General features: G+C 52.3%; 2 protein-coding genes and 1 long non-coding RNA gene across 4 annotated transcripts in view; 1 reads left to right on the forward strand and 2 right to left on the reverse strand.

The window, feature by feature from the left end:
- Positions 1–19,747, reverse strand: part of LOC122380703 — a 31,842-nt gene extending 12,095 nt beyond the window's left edge. Inside the window, exons 1-3 of the mRNA XM_043364096.1 lie at positions 19,271–19,747; positions 14,673–16,121; positions 14,369–14,447 (exon numbers count right to left, since the gene is read on the reverse strand). Coding sequence (XP_043220031.1) covers positions 14,369–14,447; positions 14,673–16,121; positions 19,271–19,469 — 1,727 coding nt within the window. The 5' untranslated portion in view covers positions 19,470–19,747. The remainder of the gene's footprint in view (positions 1–14,368; positions 14,448–14,672; positions 16,122–19,270) is intronic.
- On the forward strand, positions 6,454–11,791 carry LOC122380705. The gene is made up of 4 exons (XR_006256366.1): positions 6,454–6,590; positions 8,539–9,050; positions 10,263–10,315; positions 11,517–11,791. It is a non-coding gene; the product is annotated as an uncharacterized LOC122380705 (long non-coding RNA).
- A 1,805-nt stretch (positions 19,748–21,552) lies between the features above and the next one.
- Positions 21,553–24,243, reverse strand: LOC122380727. 2 transcript variants are annotated; one of them, XM_043364135.1, is made up of 3 exons: positions 24,165–24,243; positions 23,022–23,247; positions 21,553–22,602 (listed from the first exon to the last, which is right to left on the reverse strand). In XM_043364135.1, exons 1-3 carry the CDS (start codon positions 24,235–24,237, stop codon positions 21,804–21,806), a joined length of 1,098 nt encoding a protein of 365 aa, XP_043220070.1. In that variant the 5' UTR covers positions 24,238–24,243; the 3' UTR covers positions 21,553–21,803. The 2 variants fall into 2 exon arrangements, with proteins under 2 accessions (XP_043220070.1, XP_043220068.1); XM_043364133.1 differs by lacking the exon at positions 24,165–24,243 and having other exon boundaries at positions 23,022–23,371.
- Between the last annotated feature and the right edge of the window lie 1,070 nt (positions 24,244–25,313).

Consider the following 25,313-nt stretch of genomic DNA (forward strand, 5'->3'; position numbering starts at 1 on the left):
ACCGACAGGAGATGAAAATGTTTTTACATCCGGATATAAACTTATCTGATCCTGTTGCATAGTAATGTCTCGAACACTGCATCGGTCTTTGTTGTGTAGAGCTTCCTTCCTTACTCTGTAGTTTTAAGTTTTTGCAAACGCCTTGGTGAGGTTTCTAGCCACAATTATTTCTGCGGTATCCTTTTACCGTAACGCTTCGCCGGCGTCCAAGGCTGCCGGCACAGGCACCGTCCTTACCAACGCTAATCGTTCACCGTCAGCGTCAGCCCGACCGGGTCTGAGGCCGGGACTGGGGCTGGGGCCGGTTTTCCCCCGGCCGCAGACGGACGCTCCACGCGGCGCTGGCAGAGCGGCGCAGGCGAGCCTCCTCCCGCGCTCTACCCGACCCGCCAGCGAGCCTCCTCCCACACTCTGCCCGACCCACCGGCTACCAGCCCGGAACTGCCGGAGAGCGCACTGCGCCGCATCTCGGCCTCAGCCGGCTAGCCGCGCGTGATCCGCCCAGCCCCGAGGGCCACCCGCTGCTCGGCAGAGACGAGGTCGGGTGGAGCCAGGGCGCTGGCCATCGGCCCCTGACCAGACGTCTGCAGTTGCACAGGATGAGTGGCAATGACCACACCCGTAACTGACCTCAAGGCCTCCACCTCCAGTCGCCACACGTGAACATTGTCTCGTGCGACTACTAGCTTCGCGAAAACCGGCGCATTTCCGATCATGTTGCGCAAGGTCGCCTTTGTTCTCTAGCCCGATCGTCGTGCAAACAAGTAAGTTTTCATCGCTGCTGTTGGTTTCACCCCCCGCCCCCTCCGCAGCACACACCACACCACTCAGCCGATTCCCAGTGACGCACACGTCGTTAGCGCCCCGGCTGATCCTCAGAAGGCGTGCGTCAAGCGGGATCGCCGACCGCCGCGCCGGGCCGTCACGCCAGCCAGCCGTGTCATTGCTGCCTCGTCAGGGCCGCGCAGCGCACCTGAGTCAGGCGCGAGCGGCGGAGCCCCTCCACTGGCCACGGCCCTGGCACATAAACCCGTCTCCGGTCGGCGCACGCAAGGCGACGAGGGGGTAATGGTCCGTTCAGCCATGCAGCTTAACCCTCGCCCGCACATGGGGGGGTTGCCACCCCCCCCCCCCCCCCAGGTAGTCTTTCTGCTCTGCACTCAACATTTTTGGAGCTAGAAGGCTGATTTTTCGTATAGCTGCTCCTCTATCCTTTCTTGATGCTCACTGAAAATTTCAAGTGTCTAATTTTTGGTTTCGGAGATATGACCTTGTTTTTCAGGTCATGTCATGACCCAAATGGCCAATTCTCAACATCTTTCGTTTGCCATGGGCCTTGTGAGCTTTTGACACCTTGATTTCGGCCTTTTTTGCCAGTTTCACCTCCCAACTATCATGGAACATGTTGTTCGACGATGTACAGGTGTCAAGGTCAGGGTCATGGTCATTGGTCAACCTAGGTCATCTAAGATAATTGCGTTTTAGGCAAGCTGAATTTGCTTTTTGTGAATTTTTTTTTTGACTGCATTTTTGGTAAAAGCTTCTCAGATCATGATTTCATGTAATATGGACACAAAAACAATCGGTGCACACAGCAGTATACACACAGACACACACAGACATACAAACACATATAATTGACCTTGACCTAGCTTGACCTGAAATGACCTCAGCAGCAAAAATCTGGTCGGGTAGTGTGAGAAAGAGGTTCTAGCTGGCTTGGCACCAGAAAACAGCATCGTCATCGGTATATGATAAGCAGCGCACTTGATATCCAACGGTGACCCAAAACAGCAACATTTTTAGTTTGACCTGACCTGGAAGGTCAATGACTGACCTGAGAAGGTAAAACTGGGTATCATTGGATTCGTCTCTTCCCAAAGAATCTTTTTGGTCTTTACCGCTAAGCTCTATCTCCAACAAGAACAGGGGCGGTCGCAGACTTGGAGTTTGGGGGGGGGGGCAACTTGGCAAAGGGGCCCCTGCGCTGACCCGGGGGGCCCGGTGCTAGCTCAAAGGGGCCCACGGGCGTAGTGCACGGGTACAGAAATCCAGGCCATGGCCGGTGAAACGGGGGGGGGGGGTAGGGAGCGGCACCCGAGCGGAGGCTCATTGCGAGCTTTGAGGGTGCACCATGTCGAAAAGGTACCGATAAGTGCATTTTGAAGCATTGATATTGTCAATAATTCACGCAACTGTGAATGGACTACCGCAAAAGTAAAGGCGGCTTAGGCGGCTAACTTTGCGGTTTTCTAAGATCATCGTGCTAAAACTTTTGACAGTGGGTCATCGGTATCTTTTCACTGTTCAATCACATATGTTCCGTTTCATCATCTTCTTCTTTTTTACTTGGGCACAAATGTAAGTTTTAAAGATCATTACAGTATCAAATGCTTCGAAAGATGGATAGTGGGCAAAATATCCTAAATTTGTCGTGCTGCATGGAAAGTAGTGTTGCTGAGAAAGGGGGGTTTTGTTCTAGATTATTGTGGATGCAGAATACATTGTCTGCACCCACTGCAGAATTATTGTTGGTGCAACTGCGCCCACTGCACCCATGGTTCCTTCACTTATGGGCCCATGGATAGCGCTTAGGCGATACCTATCGCCTAGAGGCTGCAATGGGGCCCTTAGAGTACGGTGTCAGACCCCCAGAGGCCTGCGTTGGACCCAATGGTCAGCGAAGGGCCTCAAAGGCCGCCCCAGGTACGGCCCCAGAGGCTGATGTGGGCCTTCAGAGGCAAGTGCGTGACCCCCGAAAGTAAGGCTTGAGCCCCCCAGAGAACATAATAGCACCATCAGTGGCCGGTGTAGAGACCTCATAGGCCAGTTTGGGGCCCCCTCAGAGGCTAGTGTGGGGAATGAGGTGTCGGTATGAGGCACTTAAAGACCGTTATGGGTCCTCAGAAGCCGGCATCGATCTTTCAGAAGCCAGTTCGGGGCCCTCAGAGGCACGCACATAAGGGTCAGTTTGGGTCCCAGAGACAAAAATGGGACCATCAGAGGCCGGTGTGGGACCTTTAGAGGCTGGTTTGGGCCCTAAGGGGCCAGTTTAGGGCCCTCAGAGACCAGTACAGGGCCTGCAAAGGGTAGTTTGAGACCATCAGAGACCTAATTGGGCACTCAGAGGCTAATGTGGGTCCTTCCAGGCCAGCATGGAGCCCTCAGAGGTTAGCGTGGGGCCCTAAAAGACCGACATGGGCCGGCGTTGGACCCCAGAGGCCAGTAGAGGGCCCTCAAAGGCCAAGATGGGCCCTCAGAGGCCGATGCGGGCCCTTAGAGGCCGGCATCGGGTCTTCAGAAGCTCGTGCGGGGTCCTCAGAGGCTAAGGTGGGTCCTTACAGGCCAGCACGGGCCCTCAGAGGTCAGTGTGGGGCCCTAAAAGACCGGCATGGGCCGGCGTTGGACCGCAGAGGCCAACAGAAGGCCCTCAAAGGCCAAGATGGGCCCTCAGAAGCCGATGCTGACCCTTAGAGGCCGGCATCGGGTCTTCAGAATCCAGTGCGGGGGGCCCTCAGAGGCTAATGTGGGCCCTTACAGGCCAGCATGGGGCCCTCAAAGGTCAGAATGGGACCCTAAAAGACTGGCATTGGCCGGCGTTGGACCCCAGAGGCCAGTAGATGGCCCTCAAAGGTCAAGATGGGCCCTCAGAGGCCGATGCGGGCCCTTAGAGGCCGGCGTCGGGTCTTCAGAATTCAGTGCGGGGCCATAGAGGCTAATGTGTGTCCTTACAGGCCAGCATGGGGCCCTCAGAGGTCAGTGTGGGGGCCTAAAAGACCGGCATGGGCCGGCGTTGGACCCCAAAGGCCAGCGGAGGGCCCTCAAAGGCCAAGATGGGCCCTCAGACGCCGATGCGTGCCCTGAGCGGCCGGCATTGGGTCTTCAGAATCCAGTGCGGGGGGCCCTCAGAGGCTAATGTGGATCCTTACAGGCCATCATGGTGCCCTTAGAGGTCAGTTTGGGGCCCTAAAAGGCCGGTATGGGCCGGCATTGGATCCCAAAGACCAGCGGAGAGCCTTCAAAGGCCAAGATGGGCCCCCAGAGGCCGATGCGGGCTCTTAGAGGCCGACATCGGGTCTTCAGAATCCAGTGCGGGGCCCTCAGAGACACTTAAAGGCTGGTCTTGGGACTCGAGAGACAGAAATGAGGCCACCAGAGGCCGGTGTGAGGCTCTCAGACGCCGGTTGGGCCCCTGAGACCGGTTTAGGGGCCCTCAAAGGCCAGTGGAGGGCCCTCAGAGGCCCTTTACTGTTCTTGCGAGTTACTATGATGTGGGTCCTCAGCGGTCAATGTGGACGCTTGACCGCCACTGAAGGGCCCTCAGAGGTCAGTGTAGGACCCTCAAAGACTGGTATGGGAGCTGTTAATAGCTGGCGTGGGTTTCTCGAGCCTCGTGACAATCGAATACGGGCCAGGGCCCCATACGGCCATGGGGGCCCATCGGTTGTTTGGGGGGGGCCAAATGATATGATGCCCCCCCCTGATTTGCCTTTGGGGGGGCCATGGCCCTGATGCCCCCCCCCCTGCGACCGCCACTGAACAAGAACGAAATGGCGCGGGGGGGGGGGTGGCAACCCCCCCCCCCCATGTGCGTTCTAGGATGGGAAAATGCCATGTGCGGGCGAGGGTTAACACACGGGACGGTGTGGCTGTTTGGACGTTTGATTTGGTTCCGTTCGGACGCTGAGGCTGCATCATTTGTGCCGGTGGATGTCAGCCGCCAACCATGTGAACATTTTCTGGAGCCGAGCGTAGGAAAGATCATCATCAAAGCGTCACTCACTACCCAGTCCTTGGTGGTGGTTCAAGCGTAGCCAGCATGCAGCGTTTGATCCTTACCAGCCTTCTCTTGCCTGTTGATTTACGCTGACGTAGGCGTGGCTTGTGTAATCTAGCCTTTCAGGAATAGCTGCGGCCTGCGAGCCATCACTTTGCGGTGAGTTTCAGCAGAACAATAAAGCCACCTCAGTCAGCGCCGATTGCAGCTATTTACGTGCTTCCGCTATCCGCTACAGCGAAGGGCGTCGCGTCACTCAGAAGTCAAGAACGCGACGACCCCGTCGATAGGTAGGTATTCAATTAAACTACGTGGAGAAACGTTCAGTAAACAACGGCTGTGACGCAACAAACTGTCAATAACTGTCGCTGCACTACCAGGCTTGGTGGAAGTAAGAGATCTTGAGGAAAACAGACCGTGGAAACCGTGCCTTGACATTGACGACAGTCGGGTCTTGTTTAGTACTTCACACGGCCATTGTGTGATCCGAGTTTACTGCCGCGCCTACTGCAGCCGCAGGCATCGCGGTTCCTACAGGAAAACGGACGCAGATTAAATCGTGCACTTTGTTACTCGCCCATGCATGTGCACTCGTGTACTCGGTAAGCATACGGAGTTATCGTGGTCCCTCCGTAAACGACAGGCTCAGTGGGAAACAAACAGACCAGCCCTCGATCAGAAGTCCACAGTGCAACGGTGACCGATTACGACACCCATGTCGCACATGCAAGTGGACTCACAAGTTACAACCGTTGTCCCTCCCGCTACGGTCGTCGACTTCATGTCGACTTCCATTTTTTTTTCGAGCGCACATTTTGTTAGGGTGAGTGGGAATTTATAAATGAATAGATCGGTCATTTAGAATAGTTTATTGTAATTTCGACTTCAATCATTTTCAGTCTTTTGCATAGTTGACGTTCGCAACAACAACTTTGTTAAATGCTAAGTACCTGTTCGTAAATATCGGGTTCCTATGTATGAAAAGGCCGCTTGAAGAAGTTGGTCTGATCTTAAGAAAAATACGTAACATTTCTGAATCATATCCTCATTGTCGCGTCACAACGCAATATCTCTTCAATTTCAGCTCGAGCCAGGCGTCTAGACAATAGGCATGCCTCTGTTAGTATGCGAGCTCAAGTTGTAAGGAGCCCAGATAATAGTGCTTACGTCGATAGCGTTAGGTCTGACTGCAATGGAAGTCGACTCTCGTGGCATGGCAAGGCCCCGCCCACAGACGATGACTACGCGCAAGGTATATAAAAACACTAGGTAACACCGAAAAATTCCTTCAACATGAAGGCAACGGGTTCAGGTCTTGACAACTAGTGCTAGCATGATTTGCAAGATACTTGCTACGTAACTACTTTACAGATTTTCCTAATACTTTGCTATTACTTATGTTTCGCGATTTAATAAAGACATATTTTTAGTTATCCTCATTAAAATTCGTTCTTGCCAAGAAATTTGTAATTTCACGGTATGACATCATGCCTTCAGGAAGCCTCGGATATCTCAGTATCTAGGCAGTGAACCTACTTAATTCTGATGTTTTTAGAAATGAAATTGATTTTTGCATTCTCTTGATATGAACTTTTTGGAAAACAACAGAAAAACATTAAATTATCGCTTTTCAAAGTGCCATTTTGTGCTTGATAAGAAGTGATGGCCCTTAGACAGAGCGTTCCTATAAAAAATCTAGAGTGAGCTGGCCTCTATAAAAATTAAAATTAGCACCAGTATTTAATTGTCTGTTAGATGTTAATTTTCATTAAGCTTAAGGTTCTACGGAAAAAGGCGAAATTCGCCCCTAAAGGTGTAGTGTGAGAGTTGGGTTTTGGAGGCTGTCGCCTCGGCGCCGCGGGGAGCGTCGGCCGGCCGCCGTCTGCCCCGTCCCCTCCGGTGTGGACGGAGGGGCACATCTGGCGTCGGAGCGGTCCCGGCGGCCGTTCGTCCCAGTTTCGGGGCCATGCCGGCGCGTCGGACGGGACAGAGGGGGAGTCGAGTCGTAGCCATGTGACTGTACGGTCGTGTGTAAGGCCGATCGACGAATACAGGTTGAATTGGAGAAGACAACCTTTTACAAGCTATTTCGGCACCATGCCTGAAGAAAGTGGTGGTGCAGCGGCAGAACAGTGATCGGGGCTGCTCGTGGTGGCAGCTGACGGGGCTGCTGCAGGACTATGAGAGCGACCGCAGGAGCTGGAGCTGGTTCGAGGCTCCGGAATGGTACGGCCGCTGGGTCAGGTCGAGCAGCGGCTGCAGCGGTCAGGACGGCGACACCCTAGGGCTCGGCACGGAGACGAGAGGCGAGCTGTGGCTGCTGCATGGCAGCTGTACCGGCAGTCTACCGCGCTGGTGTCGTGTGTGCCGCTGGAGTCAGCGTGTAAGCGCAGCTGGGACCGGCGCCGTCGGAGGATGCAGCTGGACGGAGGAGCTGCGGGCACGGCGCGGCGGGCTGCAGCTGACTACAGGACCGTGCCGCCGGACTGTAAGCTGAACGCCGGAGCGGCGAGGGTGGCTAATGGAGTAATGGAGGTGCGTGCTGGCGAGTTGCGCTCGCAGCAGTGATGAAGGTGCGTGCTGGCGAGTTACGCTCGCAGCAGTGATGGAGGTACTTGCTGGCGAGTTACGCTCGCAGCGGTAATGGAGGTGCGTGCTGGCGAGTTACGCTCGCAGCAGTGAATTCGGCGTGTGGCGGCAGTTGCCGGGACTGCACTGAAAATTCCACAGGAGGGCCGTGTGGTGGCAGTCGCCGGCACTGCACTGGAAATTCCACAAGAGGGCCGTGTGGTGGCAGTCGCCGGCACTGCACTGGAATTCCACAGGAGGGCCGTGTGGTGGCAGTCGCCGGCACTGCACTGGAAATTCCACAGGAGCCGTGTGGTGGCAGTCGCCGGCACTGCACTGGAAGTTCCACAGGAGGGCCGTGTGGTGGCAGTCGCCGGCACTGCACTGGAAATTCCACAGGAGCCGTGTGCTGGCAGTCGCCGGCACTGCACTGGAAATTCCACAGGAGGGCCGTGTGGTGGCAGTCGCCGGCACTGCACTGGAAATTCCACAGGAGGGCCGTGTGGTGGCAGTCGCCGGCACTGCACTGGAAATTCCACAGGCGTGGTGGCAGTGACCGGGACTTTTTAGGATAAGTGTCTGATTGTTTGTGAGCTAGTGGTTTTTGTGTGCATTTGATTTAAGGTGACCAGTTGATTTTGTGTGTGCCGTTGATGGACAGGAGAGGGCAAGTGGTTAAATGAGAGAGCTGGTAGTTTCGTGACATCTGTGGTCCGTGACAAAATTGGTGAGCCTGGCCAAGCGCATTTCTTCATGCCGGGCGCTGAACGTAAAAAAGATTCTTAAATGATTGGGGAAGGCACGTGGACATTATGCGTGCTGATTAGGAGCGTTTAAGAGAATGTCTTAGGATTGCTTAGCTGGTTGTGTGCGTGTTTGTGTTAAAATTTCAGTGGTTGATTCTTGAGAATCAGGGGAAGGTGTAGTGTGAGAGTTGGGTTTTGGAGGCTGTCGCCTCGGCGCCGCGGGGAGCGTCGGCCGGCCGCCGTCTGCCCCGTCCCCTCCGGTGTGGACGGAGGGGCACATCTGGCGTCGGAGCGGTCCCGGCGGCCGTTCGTCCCAGTTTCGGGGCCATGCCGGCGCGTCGGACGGGACAGAGGGGGAGTCGAGTCGTAGCCATGTGACTGTACGGTCGTGTGTAAGGCCGATCGACGAATACAGGTTGAATTGGAGAAGACAACCTTTTACAAAAGGCTTCAATGTCTGAATGAAAAAAGGCACTATGGTAAAGAGGTAGTTGAAAAATGGGAGGGAGCTGGCCTCTACAAGTTGTTGATTGAGATAGATTAGCGTATTGACTTTCGATTGATATACCTCATTAAGCATATGGTTTTACGGAAAATGGCTAAATTTGTCGAAAACTATCTCGTTTTTGTTATAAACCGTATATTAGAAATGGCGACGTGCGCCACTTCCGTCGCCGACGCCATTTGGACGCCATGTTGCCCGAGATTTGAGCGCTTGTACGCCTTGGCTTCTAAATTTCAAGATGAATATTGACGGCAGAAGACGGCGTTGTGCATATGGGGGGCACGCACTGATTTCAAGTGAGTCGGAAGTGCCAAAATTGAACAAGATTGGTTCCAAGTACGTTTCGAAGTCCGTCATTCAGGCCCTGGGAATGGGTGACCCTGGCAAGCTTGCTGGACGATACCTGTGTCATAAGTGTATTTCCTATGGCAGGTCGCAGATGAAAATTGTTCAGGTGAGATTACTTGACTGATGTGTTGGCTCATAGCTGGGCTCTCCATTGATGTTTGCAGTGTGAATTTACTCTTGTGCTGTGCAGATTCACAGGAATTTGTATCGGTCTGGGAGGTTTGGTCAATCAGTCATTTTTATCATATGCTATTTTTGTCACATGTGCTAAAAATGACAACGATTCTGCTATTTTTGGGAGCGATCCAGTCTGCAAAACGTGGCAGGGTTCGACAAGATCTGGTTGGGGCAGACACATGCTGCGTTCGGATGGGCGGTTTCGTTTTTTCATCGGGGATCAGGTACTGTCTTTGCAGACGTCACCCGAGCTGCCATATCTATGTCTCACTTGCGCAACAATTGTCTTTTCATGGTTAAATATATAACAAAACATATCTAACCTGACCTTACCTTACCTACAACCTACAACCTACCAACCTACAACCTAACCTACCAACCTACAACCTACCAACCTACCTAACTGGATATGGCAGCTCGGGTGATGTCTGCTAAGAGAATCCCAGGGAATATTCCTCAGACCGTTTGGGCAGGCTTCTACGGAGAGTGCGCAAAAACTGTAGCCACTAGGTATATCTCACTCTGCATTTTGGGTCCGCGCTACTTGGAGATACTCCTTAGTCCTTTCTAGCCTAACCAGTTACCAAACCAAATCAAATCAAACAAAACCAAACCAAACCAAACCAAACCTGACCTAATCAAACTCATAAATAAAGCTGGTCCTGTAGCTCAGTCGGTAGAGCGTTGGACTCCGCGAGGTGAGAGCTCGTGTCCCGGTATGACGGTCCGGGTTCGAAGCGCGACGGGCGCTCGATGTTTATGAGCCTCCTGGCGGGTATGGTTGCGGTTGGTGGCAGGCCGTAGCCAGGCGAAGTCAGTGAGGGGACCGGCCGTGCGCGGCTATGTGCGTAGTTAAACTTCTGACTCTAAATTCTGCCATGCACCAGGAATTGCACAATCGGAGGGTAGAGGGCAGAGCCATCGCAACGAGCTCTGCTTAGCGGTGGCTCTGTCCTTGAGAATCCTTCCATTCAAAAGGTTCGGACTAAATTTATAAAAAATAAATGTGCCTCCTTATAATCCTTATGATGGTTGCCGTCCGGCCAAATGATAACTATTACGTACCTAATAATTACCTAATACCTAATGATTACTTTGCTTTCTTTCAACATCAATTAATGACTATTTTGTTTTCTTCCAGGAGAGCCAGCGCCATTCCGGATCTGAAAATGCTCTGCATGTCAGCATTGTCTGGTGAGGATTACCAGCAACTGATAAGCACTTGGTAGTGCTGCCAATGTTTGCCATTGATAGTGTTTATATCATAGAGCTTTGCCTTTCACTGTCAATTGTTGATTTCTTTATTTGGGACACATTTCTATGCTTTGCCATCTGATCTTTTTGGCCCCCCTTTCAGACATACTATGCTACCCAGTAGGTACCCTTATGGAATGGTTATGTATCTTACCCAGTCACTAGTCAGTAAGGTCCTTTCCACATATCTGGAAGTAATCTAAATCCTTTCACTTCTGCACATGCAGGGGTCACCCTGTTGCTCACTTGTTTTACAGCCCTATCCTGATTTGCCATCTTTTTGGCCACCTTTCAGACATACTATGCTACCCAGTACCCTAATGAAAGTGTGGTCAAAAATATTGCAAATCAGGATAGGGCTGTAAACAAACGAGCGACAGGCTGACCCCTGCAGAGTCCTTGTTGGAAGCTGGAACTAACTGAACTCAATTAGTACAAGACATGGAAGACATCAAATAAATAACAAATGAGTATGAAATGTATTTCATTATCCATTGATATTTATTTAGACAACTTAATAAATGACGTTGAATGAAAGAATTATGACATTTCATACTCACTCGTTATTTATTTCGAGACCTTCACCTTTGACATCTTTGTTAAAGGGACCCTCCCACCTTAACATTAGATTTGAGTTGAGATAGCCAAAATGGGGTCCCTGGCTCACAATTACTGGTTTGAGCACTCACAACATCGAGAAATGCCTCAAATCGAAAATATCTAATTTCAAAGTTGCAGCACTTTGGATTCAGAGGGGCTAATGCATTTGATACCCCTCTGAATGTGTGACGTCAGCGCGCAGATCTAACAATTTTTAAATGTTTTGACTAAAACGTTTGATAGCATGCGGTGGTATATGCTGCTTTGCGCGCAGCAAGTGCCGCACTTTCAGCTGCCAAACTATTGCTTCCAAATAAAGTCGCTAGGAACAGCGGAGATCCCAAAAAGTAAACAAAAGTAAAAGTCTAATATCTTGAAAACCGGTGAATATTTTTCAGTGAAATTTGGTAGATATTCTTTTTCGCTTTTTCTGAACCGAGCGACATCACTGTCATGCCAATTCATTAACTTTTTTGAAGGTGGGAGGGTAATTTTGTGTACATTTGCAAATATGTTTTAATCCATTTTCCTCCTTTCACAGGAGATTGCAATATCCTAATCAATCACTACCCTCTAATGACCAACGGGTATATGCTCAGCACATCATCATATCACCGTTCCACACACCATCACATTACAAACATCATCACGCACCAATTAGTATGCGTTTCTGCTCTGAAATGGGTACATTTCAATGCTGTTCACAACCATTAAATCACATGTTCAATCCACTCCTGTTCGTCTCCTCAGTCACCCGGAGACCTTGACCTACTCCTGGTCCTCTACGCCCGCCAGCGCCGCTTCGTCTGCGGTGCCGACCAGCGCCGCTTCGTCTGCGGCCCCCGCCAGCGCCACTTCGTCTGCGGCCCCCGCCAGCGCCGCTTCGTCTGCGGTGCCGACCAGCGCCGCTTCGTCTGCGGCCCCCGCCAGCGCCGCTTCGTCTGCGGTCCCCGCCAGCGCCGCTTCGTCTGCGGTGCCGACCAGCGCCGCTTCGTCTGCGGTGCCGCTGTGCTGGCTGTGGCGGGAGCCGGCGGTGGCGTGCCGCAAGACTTTAGCGTGGCCCTGCTTTGTGTGCTGCGCCGCTGTGCTGGCTGTGGTTGGAGCCGGCGGCGGCGTGCCGCAAGACTTTAGCGTGGCCTCGCTTTGTGTGCTGCGCCGCTGCGCTGGCTGTGGCGGGAGCCGGCGGCGGCGTGCCGCAAGACTTTAGCGTGGCCTCGCTTTGTGTGCTGCGCCCCTGCGCTGGCTGTGGCGGGAGCCGGCGGCGGCGTGCCGCAAGACTTTAGCGTGGCCTCGCTTTGTGTGCTGCGCCCCTGCGCTGGCTGTGGCGGGAGCCGGCGGCGGCGTGCCGCAAGACTTTTATGGTATTGGTGATCAATGATCATTCACATTCGTGATCGTGGTAACCTCGGTTATTTGCCGTTTGTGAGACTGTTTGGCGCGGTGAGAACTGATATTTGCAGAGCTGAGTTCGGACCGAGCATGTTGGTTCTGCGCTGTTGGTTACTACTCTGTGCTCGTGGTAAATTCACATTATCATTTATACAATTAATGACAGCTCAAGTTTCGCCTCAGTTTTGCGTGTGAGTGGTGAAGCTTGTTTCCGTTTTAAAGTCGTTAATGTGTGTTTTGTGCGCATATTTTTAACCCGGACTTCTTGAAGCATTGAGATGAATATACGAATCGCTGGGAGGGATGCAGATTTTTGGCTCCTCATCAAACTTCCGAATGGATGGTCGAGACAGATTTTTTTGGTGCATTCTCCATCAGTAGGTCAACAAGTCACGTCGATGTCAGGTTAAGTCTGAGACAAGTCACTGCATTGGGTTTAGAGACCAGCTAACGTCATTCAATATTGGAGCGTCCGAGTTCTTAAATGTATGTGGAAACCACTGAACTCTAATGGTGGAAACCGATTTCGCTGCGTGTGGTGGGAGGGTGCTAGCAGCGGCCGTGAAACGTCGCTCACGACGACGTACAGTACGCCGGGATGTCATATAATTAAAACTTTCAGAAAGCGCGTTCTCTCGGCCTTCATTTACACTGGAGATAATAGGTGGACAACCAGCACCATTTCAGAGTTATTTTATTTACAGAAGCGGTTTTGCATCAAAGTCCCTGCCGTAAGTGTTGTGTCTATGCCTGCCGCTGGATATTCGGCATCAGGGATATATAGTTGCGGATGTAAAATAAGAAGCGATGCCAAAATTAGATCAACCAGGAAAGCGACTCTGCCTAATTCAATTCTATCCATTTTCTCACAAATACGCCTATGCTTTACTACGCGGATAATATGCTATTTCTATTTACTGGTAAAGACTCAATTTATAATTTAAGCCTTTTGATAGCTACTTGATTATACATTGAATAACACATTATAATGATTATATTTTGACACAATGTAATAATATAAAGTGTCATTTTATAATAATAGAATTTGAAACATTGGTTAATTTTTAATGTGAACGATATGTACCGTACGCAACTGTTCAAAAGCAGCACACGCATCAATCAGCTGACGCCACATTCCCGGTGGCGCTGCTCACGGTGCACGCGTGACTACGCGGGACTGCGGGCGGGTCTGTTCTCCGGCTCGACTACCGACTCATCACAGACTCCTTTGATATGCGCTTCAGTGACGAGGCTAGCTTGGCTTCAGGTCACCTTACTGACCTGTCTGTGACGCGCTCGCGCTAGCTGCGCAGTGCGCTGTGTTAGGAGGCTGTCGGAAAACCCCGTCCCGAACAGAAGCATCACATATCGAAACGCTCCTGCTCCATGGCGTAATGCTAATCTGCGACGATTTCAGCCAATATGTTTGTTATTTGATATGCTGATAGACGGTTCCATAAATTGTGCAGCTGCAGGTCTAGCGCCTATCAGAGCTTAAATTAAACAGTGTTCACTGTCCATCGTTAAGTCAGATTCAGAAGTGAACGTTTTGGCGAGCTAACTGCAAAGGTCTGCTCAAACTGCAGGAATTTTGAAGGTCAACAGTGACCCGGCAACACAGTGATATCCGACACCGACTTAAGCATTACCAAAGACTGGCGTAACACCGGTTTCGTCCAGAGACTGGCTGTCATGCTGGTCCCAAAAATTTACATCACGGTGCACTTACTGCATCATTCCTCAGTGAATGTCCTAAATTTACATAATAGGTATATGGAGGATACTTAGTCTTTTTCATTACCATGCTGCAAGACAAACCAACAGTCGTCAGTTATTGCATCGATACAGCTCTACGCTATAGTAACTCGTAACCGGTTATTGATTTCTTTCTTTGCGCTCTCTGAGAGACACGTGTACTTAACACGGTAGCAGAAGCAGGGAGCCGTGTGCTGTCAGTTGTCCGCGACGGTGTCCTCGTGTTGGGTCTCCTAACGAGTGACTCACCTCGTGCTCAGGTAGATCTCGAAGCAGATGACACTGAGCCAGTAGAACGCCGACAGCAGGAAGAAGTACAAGATAACAGCTGTCGAAAGAACAGGTTGTAAGCTGATTGTGTGGTTAAGAGGAGGTTCGAACCGAAGTACATTTTGGTTTATACGCAGTCATTTAGGCATTAAACGAGCTGCCAGACACTTTTTAAAGACTACCTGATATTAGGCAATTGAATTTAAAGTAAGGTCATCAATTAAAAGAAAATAGCGTACGCATAGTGATTTATAATTATTTTAATCACACGCCCCGCACTCACCAAGGACCTTGCAGGCCACTCTGTACTTTGTGAGCTGGGTGACGGCCGTCTGGACGATCATCAGCACCAGGTAGGCGAAGAACAGCGAGCTGATGTAGGCCAGCAGGATCATGCCCAGCACGCTCTGCGATAGCTTGCGCTTCTTGTTGAGCCCCGTCTGGGTGGGATCGGGCACGGTCAGGTAGACGATGAACGTCACCAGCAGGAAGAAGTCGGTGATGCCCATCAGGATCGGGTAGAAGATGTAGTTGACGTTGGTGTCGTCCGGCTTCGTCTCTGGGAAGCAGTAGAAGGCGTGCACGGGCTGCTCGCTGCCCACCTTGCGGTCCAGACAGTAGGTGGAGGCCGTCGCCTTGTAGATGGCCTGGTTGTGACACGCGTACGGGTCGAACTCGATCAGCTGGAACGAGCCGTCCTCGCGCACCGAGAAGTTGCCCGTGGTCACCTCGAACAGGCCCCCCTCACACGGCGGCATGTGGATCAGGAGGGGCGCCGCGCGCATGCCGACCGCCACCTGCTCCAGGCTGTCCACCTCCAGCGTCCGGCCGCTGGGGACGCAGTTCATCTCGTCGGCGGCCTCCGCGTGCACCACCCGCTCCACCTCCATCCCGGGCGGACAGCACTTGCGCACGCTGGTGGCGTCCAGCGCGGCGCGCTGCTCGGCGCTGGGGCAGAGCATCGCAGTCGCTCCGGCCGGCTCCGGCACCGGAGCGTCCTCCGGGCCAGTCGGCAGGCCCTCGTTCAGACAAAAGTCGCCCAGTGGGATGGTCAGGTTGGCCTCCGGCAGCGGCAGTGTTCCCAGACTGTCGATGGCGAACGGCTCGGCGCCCATGCGCAGGAACACCATGTCGGTGCCATTGCAGAGCGGCGTGGTGATCTCGTAGCGCACCGCGTCGGCGCCGACCGCGGCCTCCTCGAGGGGAGGCGCCGGCTCGGAGGTCATCTGCAGGTCAAACCGGCAGCCGCGGTACAGGTCGAGCGGGATGAAGCGGGCGCAGCAGCGCGGCACCACCGGACGGTCGTCGGGTAGCGCCGTGATCCCCGGCGTCTCCTCCGCCATGCCCTTGCAGACCACGCCGCCGAGCACGGGGCCCCCGGGGACGCCCGTGCCGGTGATCGTCTCGATGCAGTAGGCGTCCGGAGAGTACAGGTACTGGAACGCCGGGACGTACAGGAAGCCGTTGTCCAGCGGGTACAGTACGTCCGGGTACTCGGGATCCATGTTCATGGCGATGGTGGAGCATTCCTGCAGACGCTCGGCCCGGATGTCGTACTCGGCAGACTCCACCGGCGTCGGCGCGGTCGCGTTGAACGGGCTGTGAGCGTAGATGGTCGGCTGCCACGGTCCCTCGCGGTCGACACAGTCGCCGACGCTCAGGTCGAACTGCTGTGACTCCGGACAGCATTTTCGTATGACCGCACGGACGGGAGACGGTGGCGCGTCCACGTCTGTCGGCGAAGTAGAATTGTTGTCAAATTGTTGTGATCGACATGACGTTACGTAACAAATATCATAAGCGAACAGCGATACTTTTCGGAATGAATCGAGTTCGATGAGATATTGCAAAAAGCTGAGGGGGTTTTTAGCGCACCAAGTCGCACGTTTGGTGAGACGAACGTTAATTTTGTTGACGTCGTTAGGTCGCTCGGACCCTAAATCCAGCAGCGCAGCAGAATGACATCACTGGTGAGGTGGACTGTTTATCTAATGACGAACGTCGCAGCTCACAGTGTCATCAGTGGAGAATTCGGCAGCGGGCAAAACAGCTTCATCCACCTCATGCAGCAAACGTCATGCTCACTCCCACACTAATAGATTGTGCATGAAGCATGTGGCTAGTAAGGCATTCGTCTAATGGCGACGCAATACGCATTAAACCGGTGCGCTGCGCTGCTGATTGCCGTGAAATGCGTGACAATCGTCACAGTGACACTAATGGCGGGCCGCAATCGAAACATTCGATCAGGAGTCCAGAGATTCATTATGCAAGATGGAAGTCGCTGTCATCGGGTGTGGTTTGATGAATTGTTTTATGAATTTCATGTCATGTTTTATAGTCTGAGCATTTACCCTAACAAGCCAGTATACGTGCCATCCATGGTGTCGGGGAAAGCAACATGTCCGTTACTTTACGAGGCCTAATCACTCAAGCACGCAATTTGGTCTCTGGAGGAGCACTGGCACGCAAAGATCGGCTTGTATGTGCCGTTATCGGTACGTTTGCTAGTCGCTGGTGTGAGTGCCGGACCGCCACGTGTGGTGATGGACGGCCATCCTCTCAGATCCGGCTCCCGGTCCTACTCCTGACACGACGTAGGTAAGTCCAGCCGCGCGGCATCATGGCGCAGACGTCACTAGAGGACGTTGCATGATTGGCTGTGGATGGTGCACTGACGAAATGAAATATGAATGGCTCGTTTGACAACTGACAGTTGAACTGGTATCTGTATAATGAAATAGCCCATTAACACGTTTATATGGATTAACACTAGACGTCATACAACGTCTGACTGTGTAGAAGACAGAGTCCTGGAATTAAAAGAACAATAAATTCATTCCATGGCCGAAAGCGTTGTCATCAAGACCAGTTTCGACTTCCTCTAAATAGACTCCTTATCTACACCTTAGCGCTCGATATCCGTAATAGCTGTTAGTTTGTCCTATTCTTTAGTTGACGGTTTCGACTCGACACCTGACCTTGGCGATAGTCCACGCTTCTCATGTAGCCGCTAACGAACTACACAATGTCGGACCTGATGTTTGACATCTGTCGCGTGCCTCCCACAGCGCTACCGAGTACCGATTCTCTAAATTGGCTGACGCCTGCTTGAATCTCCTCACTACCCCCGTCACAGCAGGTCACTTCCGCGTGTCGACTGAACCGCCGCTCCGGTCGGCGGTGGTCACTGTCCGCCGAGGAAAGGTGGGGGGGGGGAAGGAAACCCGTCTCCTGCGACTGGGAGGAACCACTGACCACATGTGGAAGTAAAGGTCTCGTCACATCCTGCGGATTCGCTGCGCATGCTCCGGCGGCATCTCAGATCCGCGACAATCTGGTCGGAAGGGCGACCAGCCGGGCCGGAAAGCGGGATGTGGAATGAGCTGACCTTCATCAATTTGTTAAATCCAATGGTGTTATGTAATTTCAGGTTTCCATCCAACGAAAGGTGCATAAGCATGTAGGCATGTCTTGGACGAAATGTCGAGCTTTATTCAATATTCATATATTCCAAACGATTTTACCTTTTCTTTGGGAAAGTCCGCCGCAAGCTCTCGACCGAGACATTTATCAAACCAGTAAGTGCATGTTTTTTGGCGAATAGCATTCAAAGATATCTTCATCCTTTACATTTACACTGGACAGTCCCCAAATGGCATCGAGTTGTATGAAAAGAACCAGATAACAGGGTCCTGAGCTATTCGCCGAATAATGAACACATCACGCAAGTCACATAACATTCAGACGCCAACGCCCATACGTGATCGTTACATATCGCCCTACCTCATGCAGACGCATGGGCTTTCACAGCTTTCACCGCTTCAATAGCAACCAACGGACGGCGGCGTAATCCAGGGCTGGCCCAGGTCGCGGACTCCGGACGTCTCCCGTCACTACTGTCCAGTGCCCACGTGTGGACGTTGAACAGTGACTCAGCGACCGCTGCCCCTGGATCGCACCCTGCCCACCGGCGACCGGCCTCGGCCAGTCGAGCGAGACACCACGCTGCGCGGGCTCAAGGTCCTACCGTGTGCCGCTCGGCATGCTTCGCGAGACGCCGGGGCTTGTCGCGGATCAACGCGGCATCCCACCTTGATAGGGCGGGACAGGAACGTTCGATGACAAAATGATGCCCACCATGGTGGCCGGATCATTGAGCCCGGTTCAGGTTGACCCAACGTGACGCAAGCCTGATTCCTTTCCTCACATTGTGTGCCAACTCGCGTCGCCAACACTAAACACAATGCAGTTTACCGTCATATGCCGAGTCGAGGTCTCTTCCGAAGTTGGTAATAACGATGACTTTCCAGCAGAAAAAAAAAAACGTGATACCTACCTATGTGACTTTACAGGTGGACAGTAACGTCCTAGATGGGGACAGGGACGATTGGAATGAGAAAGCTCCTGAACACCGTCATCAACGACCTGTCAGCCGTTTGTCACCTGACACTCCGGCCACTTAACACATATGTCACCTGACACAGGCACCCATACGCACGGACACCCATCACCTGACCTGACTTCGATCACTGTTTCTTTACTGACCTGACCTGCAGGTTGAGGTCGTCGTACTGACTTGACCTGCAGATCACCGTCTCCACCAACGCGACCCACAGGTCCTCCCCCTTATTGACTCGCGCTGCAGGGCAATGCCTTCGTCTTCTTCTGACCTAGCCTCCAAGTCACCATATCCCTTCTTGGTCTGACCCATATGTCACCGTGGATGACCTGACCCACAAACCACTGCCCCAACTGACGTCTGACCTGACCCATACACCACAGCCCCTACTGACGACCTGACCCAAAGATCCCCGCCCCTTCTGGCGTGGGGGCAGATCACCGCTCCAACTGACCTGACCCACAGGTGGCCCCACTGACCTGACCCGCAGGTGGCCACCGGCGCCGGCATGCAGCGGCCGCTGGCGGTGTCGAAGAGCAGTGACTCCGGACAGGTGACTGGGGTGCCGTCGGCTCCCTCCAGGTAGCGTCGGCAGCTGCTCGGGTCAGCCGTCCGACCCGGCTGACCGCGCGCCGCGGCCAGCCCGGCCAGCAGCAGCAGCAGCCGCCGCGGCGTCATAGTCCCCGCAGCTCAACCAGCGTCCCCACCCGGCAGTCACAAACAACGGCGCACCAACTCCTCACAATGACTACGGACGGACCTCGCGACGTGGCCCACCCTCTCGGCGATTACTCGACAACTGCCGCCGCCGCGCCGCCGGTCACCGCGCGGCGGCGATCACTCGTGACGTCACGGCCAGACCCGGTGACGACACACCAGGAGTGCTGACGTCACACCAGCGCTGGAGCGGGAGTTCCGACTTCCGAGGCACTCGGCACTCGCCTGGCACCGGAACCAGTGTGAACGACGCGGAACCGCTTGTGTGACGTCGGAAGCTTGACTTGGCGATAAGTCTGTCTTGTGTTGAGGCAGGGAAGTTTTGGAAAGTCGGAACTGTCGCGCTGTTGTGGGGGGAGGGGGATGGAGAGAAGTCGGTTCCAGCGACGTAAAATATTGTTGGTGGATACGCCCGCGCCCTGATGGGGGGGCCATTTTAACCCCCCCCCCCTGTGGTTTTTCTTGAATAGCGAGAAAAGGCGCGCAGCGCCGCCAACTTTTGGGTACCTTACCGGGCATCAATTTGACACCTTCACACAAAATTTCAAGTCACAGGTCACCTCAGGTCAGGAGTTATTGAGGTCAAACTGAGGTCATGTTCGAGTAAAAATGAGCAAAAAAACATGACATCTTGAAACGCTCACCAATTCTACAGTTAACAAGCAATTTTAAAGTTCTTTATGTGGTTGTGTAGAGAAAAGACGGCGCTACAAAACTGCTATCTCGGATTTTCGAAATTTTGGGGTTTGGATCCCCAAAAATAAAAAAAATGATTTTTTTTACAAAAGCTCAAAAAATTTCCAAAAAATTTTCGAATTTCGAAAAAACGGAATATATATGATAGTCCCTGCGCTCTTCGATATACATACCAAATTTGAGATCGATACCTCTTTTTTGGCCAAGTTATAGCGAAAAAGCTGTTAAAAATTGATGACGTCAAATTTTTGAACTCAATTTTAAGCAGTTCTAGACCTCGTAGCGCAAAACGGAGACCACCATTGAACTCCCCGTGACAAGCTGCATCGAATCGATACCCATTTTATGCAAAAATATCAACTTTGAAATTTGACCTAATTTGACCTGACCTTGACCTGACCTTGACCTGACCTTGACCAAAACGTGACCTAAGCTGGCCCAAAAGTCTGCCTGACCCACATAATCGCATTTGTCATGTAAAATGGACCATAAAACATGTATCACACGACACTTTCATATTGTGACCCCCCAGTGACCTGACCTCTGTGACCTGACCTGGTATCAGTGACCTCAAATAGCAAAATATGTGTTTAAAGAACATTTCCCCATCGATAATTTTCAATGAAATGCATTTTACTCGATTGTACAACGCATTTCTTGAAATGCCTGTAAACGGTGAAAATTCGACCTTTGACCTGACCTGTGACGTCATCGGTTTGACCGAGGTCAATGAAATTGGGTCACAAGGTAGTTCCCCGTTGGGGCTATCCAACGCCGTTTACCGCTTGTCGCTATGTTGCGTGGTTCTCGAGATCTTAGGGGGGGGGCCAAAATGCCCCCCATCAGACCGCGTTGCTCGGCAGACCCCATCAGGGCGCGGGTTAAGTTAGGTGGTACGGCCGGCACAACTCTTCTTGGATGGAGCACCGAGCATGCTATACCAAAGCAATTGGGCTTCGAGCTGTCGCATGGACGCTTAGTTGCGAGTTCGGCCGTCTGAGAAGAATGCTCCGATCAGTGACGACTGCTTGGGGATCATGAGACTAATGTCAGCCGGTAACCTGAGACGTCCGCCAATTTTCCTCTGGGATTACGGGCTCAATCTGTGGAATGTACCTACTATTTGGCAGCACTGGCTGCAGCAGCAGAAAACGGCAATTGGATGCAAACTAATTTCGCATTTCATACGCATACGCATTTCAGTCTTTCGTATATTGACGGTCCCAGGAATCATTATGTAGATTCGGATACAGCCTTGACCCCACCCTACCCCAGTTGCAGTGCGCTATCTAGTATCTACTAAGCTCAGACTTAAACCAAACCCAATATTATCTGCCCAAAAGTAAAATGCGTAGACCAAAATGTTTATTTTATTGTGTTTCAACTTTTTCCATTAACCGTTGAAGTCGTCTAATCAGATCGTTTGTGCTTATGAATCATGATTTACAGCCGGTGCAACGAATGACGACTGGCGGGGAAGACGAACAACGGCAAGTATTTGCCAGGAATACATGACGTTCTTCACCACAGGAGCTTTTGGACAGGTGGCGTCCAAACGTGCACAGTGCGCTAGTCCCCCAGTAAAGAGCTTTTTGCCGCTTAGCCAAAGAGCCCCGTGCGTCTACGGCGGCTTCCACTGAAGCGGCGTCGTCCACCACTACTGAAGCGGCGTCGCCCACCACGGGAGCGGCGTCTGCCCGGCATCCGGCCGGTGCCGCGGCTGGTGCTGCCGGTCGCCAGCCGCTCGGCGATGCTGGTGACGCAGCCGTCGACCGACTCGGTGGCCCAGCAGTCGAGGAACGCGTCCACCGTGTCGGCGCCGTTGGCCTGGCACGTGCTCAGCACGGTCTGCTGGAGCGCCTTCTCCGAGTCGGTGGTGGTGGCGCTGGCGGTGATGGCCGTCTGCACGGCCGTCAGGTCCACCGTGTCGCCGCTGGCCAGGCCGGCCGCCTGCAGCGAACAGTTGGCCGCCGCCTTGGCGCCCTCCTCCAGCGTCGGACACAGGCTGTCGGAGATACTCGAGCTGGAGAAGTCGCCACTGAAGATGCTCGTGAACATGCTGATACCGATTGACGCCTTCGCCTGCATCTTGCAGGTAAAGAAGGTGGACAGGTCGACCAGAGACTGGATGCCGAGTGGGCACTTGACCAGTGTCTTGGCGTTAAGGCAGAGAGTGGTGTTCTCGTCTTGGCGCTTGCAGTCGCTCTTCTGGCTGAGTTTCAGGCAGGTGAGGACGTAGACACGCTGCTGCTCCGCGGTCAGGGTGGTGTTCATGGCGGCGATGCAGGAGTCGGCGCTGGCCTTGAGCTGGTCGGTGAAGGTGGTGTTGCTGGACAGGGACTCGATCACCGTGTCCAGAGCCGCTGCGTCCACGCCCGTGTCGCTGGTAATGTTCAGCCTGTGGACACGCGCAGCGACCCGTCAGAGTCGGTCGAGCATGGACATTGAGCATACATTGAGCATTGAGCAATGAGTAAAGAAATATATATTTAAACGTGATATTTGAATGAGAGCTAAATGAGAGCGGTCCAATCGCACCCAATATAAGCATCGGTACCTCATGTGCGCTCCTCATGGGTTTGTCCTTGTAATGCACCCAAGTTTTTAGTTCGTCTCTTTTCAACGCAGCTCTGCCCGGTGTCCATAAGGTAATTAGCATTCCGAAAATTATCCAGGATGAAGATTATTGGCATGCATGCCGTGTATAGATTGTTCCCTCCCTTTGGTTACTCATATTGAACGCTATCATTCAACATTCAGAATGCTGTATGCGCGTCTGATGTCTGATCTCAGGACTGAGCAAGCAGCCTCACTCATTGGGTGGCGATGCAGCTGAGCTTGTCGGTTTTGCCGCCGAGTCTGAAGGCGCTACTCCGCCGGCCCCACGCCGGGGAGCGGCCAAAGCGGCGACGCGGCATGCACGCGCTCACGGCGTCGGTGACGGTGGTGGGCAGCTCCGAGGTGAAGTTGGCCGGAACGCAGCTGTTCGAATCCAGGAAGCACAGCGACGTCACCGTCGGCTTACTGAACTCACGGAAGAACGCTGCCGCAGAACAGAACGGCTCAATGTCGGTTAAGAAGACGGGAGATTTGTGTATTTCATGTGACATCAGTATCCTCAGTGATCTGACTGAAAGGCTGCCAGCTGGCATCAGTTTCGGCCTGCGATTTGATTTAAGTGATTAAAGCCTATCAGAAAAAAAAATAAAAAAAATTGCAGATAAGGGCAACGGCACACCGCTAATTTTGGAAGCTTCGTCTTACGTTGGAAGTAGGTACTTACAGCCCTCATCTCACTGCTTGGACTGTATTTTTTTTCGACAAAACCGATGATAACTCGAAACTATGCTATCTGTCACTCGAAAATCGTAACACCAAGACGCGTGAGGCTTCATGTTTTAGATTGGGCTCATCATGGTATAAAATTTCAACACATTTTGCCCACAATACATGATAGTTTACATTTGCCCCAAAACAAACTTTGGTCTTTTCTTGCCAGCACTTGGTGTATAAGTTGTTTAATGATGGACCCAATCGAAAGTGTCGAGCATGGCACATCTCTGTGCTATGAATTCCGATCGACTGAAAACATAGCCCTCGAGCTATTATCGCTTTCGTCTAAAAAAGAATACCTACTGCACGCAGTAAGATGAGGGCTGTAGGTACCTATTATTCTGAAAACGCAGAAAGGAAATGGAAGCCCTGCTCGGGCCAATTTGACGCTCACTTTCCACCATTGACGGCAATAACGGACAACGGTTCCTCCCATATGGCCATGTAGATATATGTATGTAGATAACTGACTGGTCACTTCACTGGCCTAAGGAGTTTGGAGCGGTAATAGGCAGCCGGCGGCAGACACAACTAAAACCTGTCACCCTCTCGAAATTTTCCTAGAAGTTCAGTTCATTCCCGTCAAATTATTAAAACAAATAACTAAACAAGTCATAGAGCACTGACCTGTGGCCGCTCCCAGGAGGCCCAGAAGGGCCATCCAGGAGAGGAGCATCACACTGCCGACCGGGGCTGCCATTGGCGTCGCTCTGCGACAGCTCCCGCCGGCACGCCGTTTTATCGTGGTACCTCGCATTGCCGACTCATTGGCGAACTGATGCCGAGCCACACCCGTGACGCACCACTCCTGCCTCCACACCCCTCCCACCGGCCCCTGTACGAGCAGCTCAGCAGAGGGTCAGTGTGATCCAACCACGTGAATGCCATGGAATGAGGGCTATTCACTGACTGCAGTATAAAAATGCTTCTACGTCTTGATAGCCATGTTCACGACGCCCGACGGGTCATCTAGGAAGTGTACCAAACTTGACCAAATGTAGGTTACCAAATCACTTTTACCGTAAAGATTTAATTTCATGAATTTATTTCAATGTTTAAATCGAAAATAATATTTGATAATTCGATAAATGAGGTACCTACCTATACCTATCCATAGGTACCTAAGCAGCTAGTGCAACGTAAGCTGAAAACTAGGTAGGCATACATAGGTAGGTACCTATTAGCCGTTTTCACAACGGTCTATCCGGCGAGTGCACCTGATTTGACCAAATCTGAACCTTATCTCTTTTACAGCAAATATCTTCATTTTATGAATTTATTTCAGTGTTTTAATCGATGATGCTCCTGATAATACGGCAAAGCAGGCATAGGTATAAGCAATTAGTGCAACCCTACCTGATAGCTAGGGGAAAGTGGGGTAAGACGGGCACCTTTTGGGCACCTTAACCCGCGCCCCGCTGGGCTATTCAGCCATACGCGCCCTGCTGGGGGGGGGGGGGCAGATTCTGCCCCCCCCCCCCCTGTCTAACTTCGGAACCGATGGTCGTAGAAAGACGGGGAAAACGGCAATCGAAAGCTCTCAACAAGGCGGATTTTAAGAGTCCAAATTTTTTTTCCTTAAGTAGGTCAGAGGTCAGGTTAAGGTCAGGTCAAGGGTACAAAATGCAAGTTTCTACAGTATCGGCCTTGCACCGTAGTTCCCGAAGAATGGACTGAGACTGATTGCCCAAAACGTGTTCTTAGACTACCAAGATAATATTCGTTGCATACAATGTCATTCAAAGGTCAAGGTCAGGTCAGGTCACCAAAAACAAA

Source organism: Amphibalanus amphitrite, unplaced genomic scaffold (genome assembly GCF_019059575.1).
Source record: "Amphibalanus amphitrite isolate SeventyFive unplaced genomic scaffold, NRLGWU_Aamphi_draft 000105F_arrow, whole genome shotgun sequence".
NCBI lineage: Eukaryota > Metazoa > Arthropoda > Thecostraca > Balanomorpha > Balanidae > Amphibalanus > Amphibalanus amphitrite.

Bases quoted from the DNA above. Each gene is read 5' to 3' on its own strand.
- LOC122380727 (XM_043364133.1), bottom strand. From the start codon at position 23,356: ATGCCAGCTGGCAGCCTTTCAGTCAGATCACTGAGGATACTGATGTCA. The intron at 22,603-23,021 runs ATGAGTGAGGCT...GCGTGTCCACAG, and splicing joins CTCAGCTGCATCGCCACCCA to GCTGAACATTACCAGCGACA.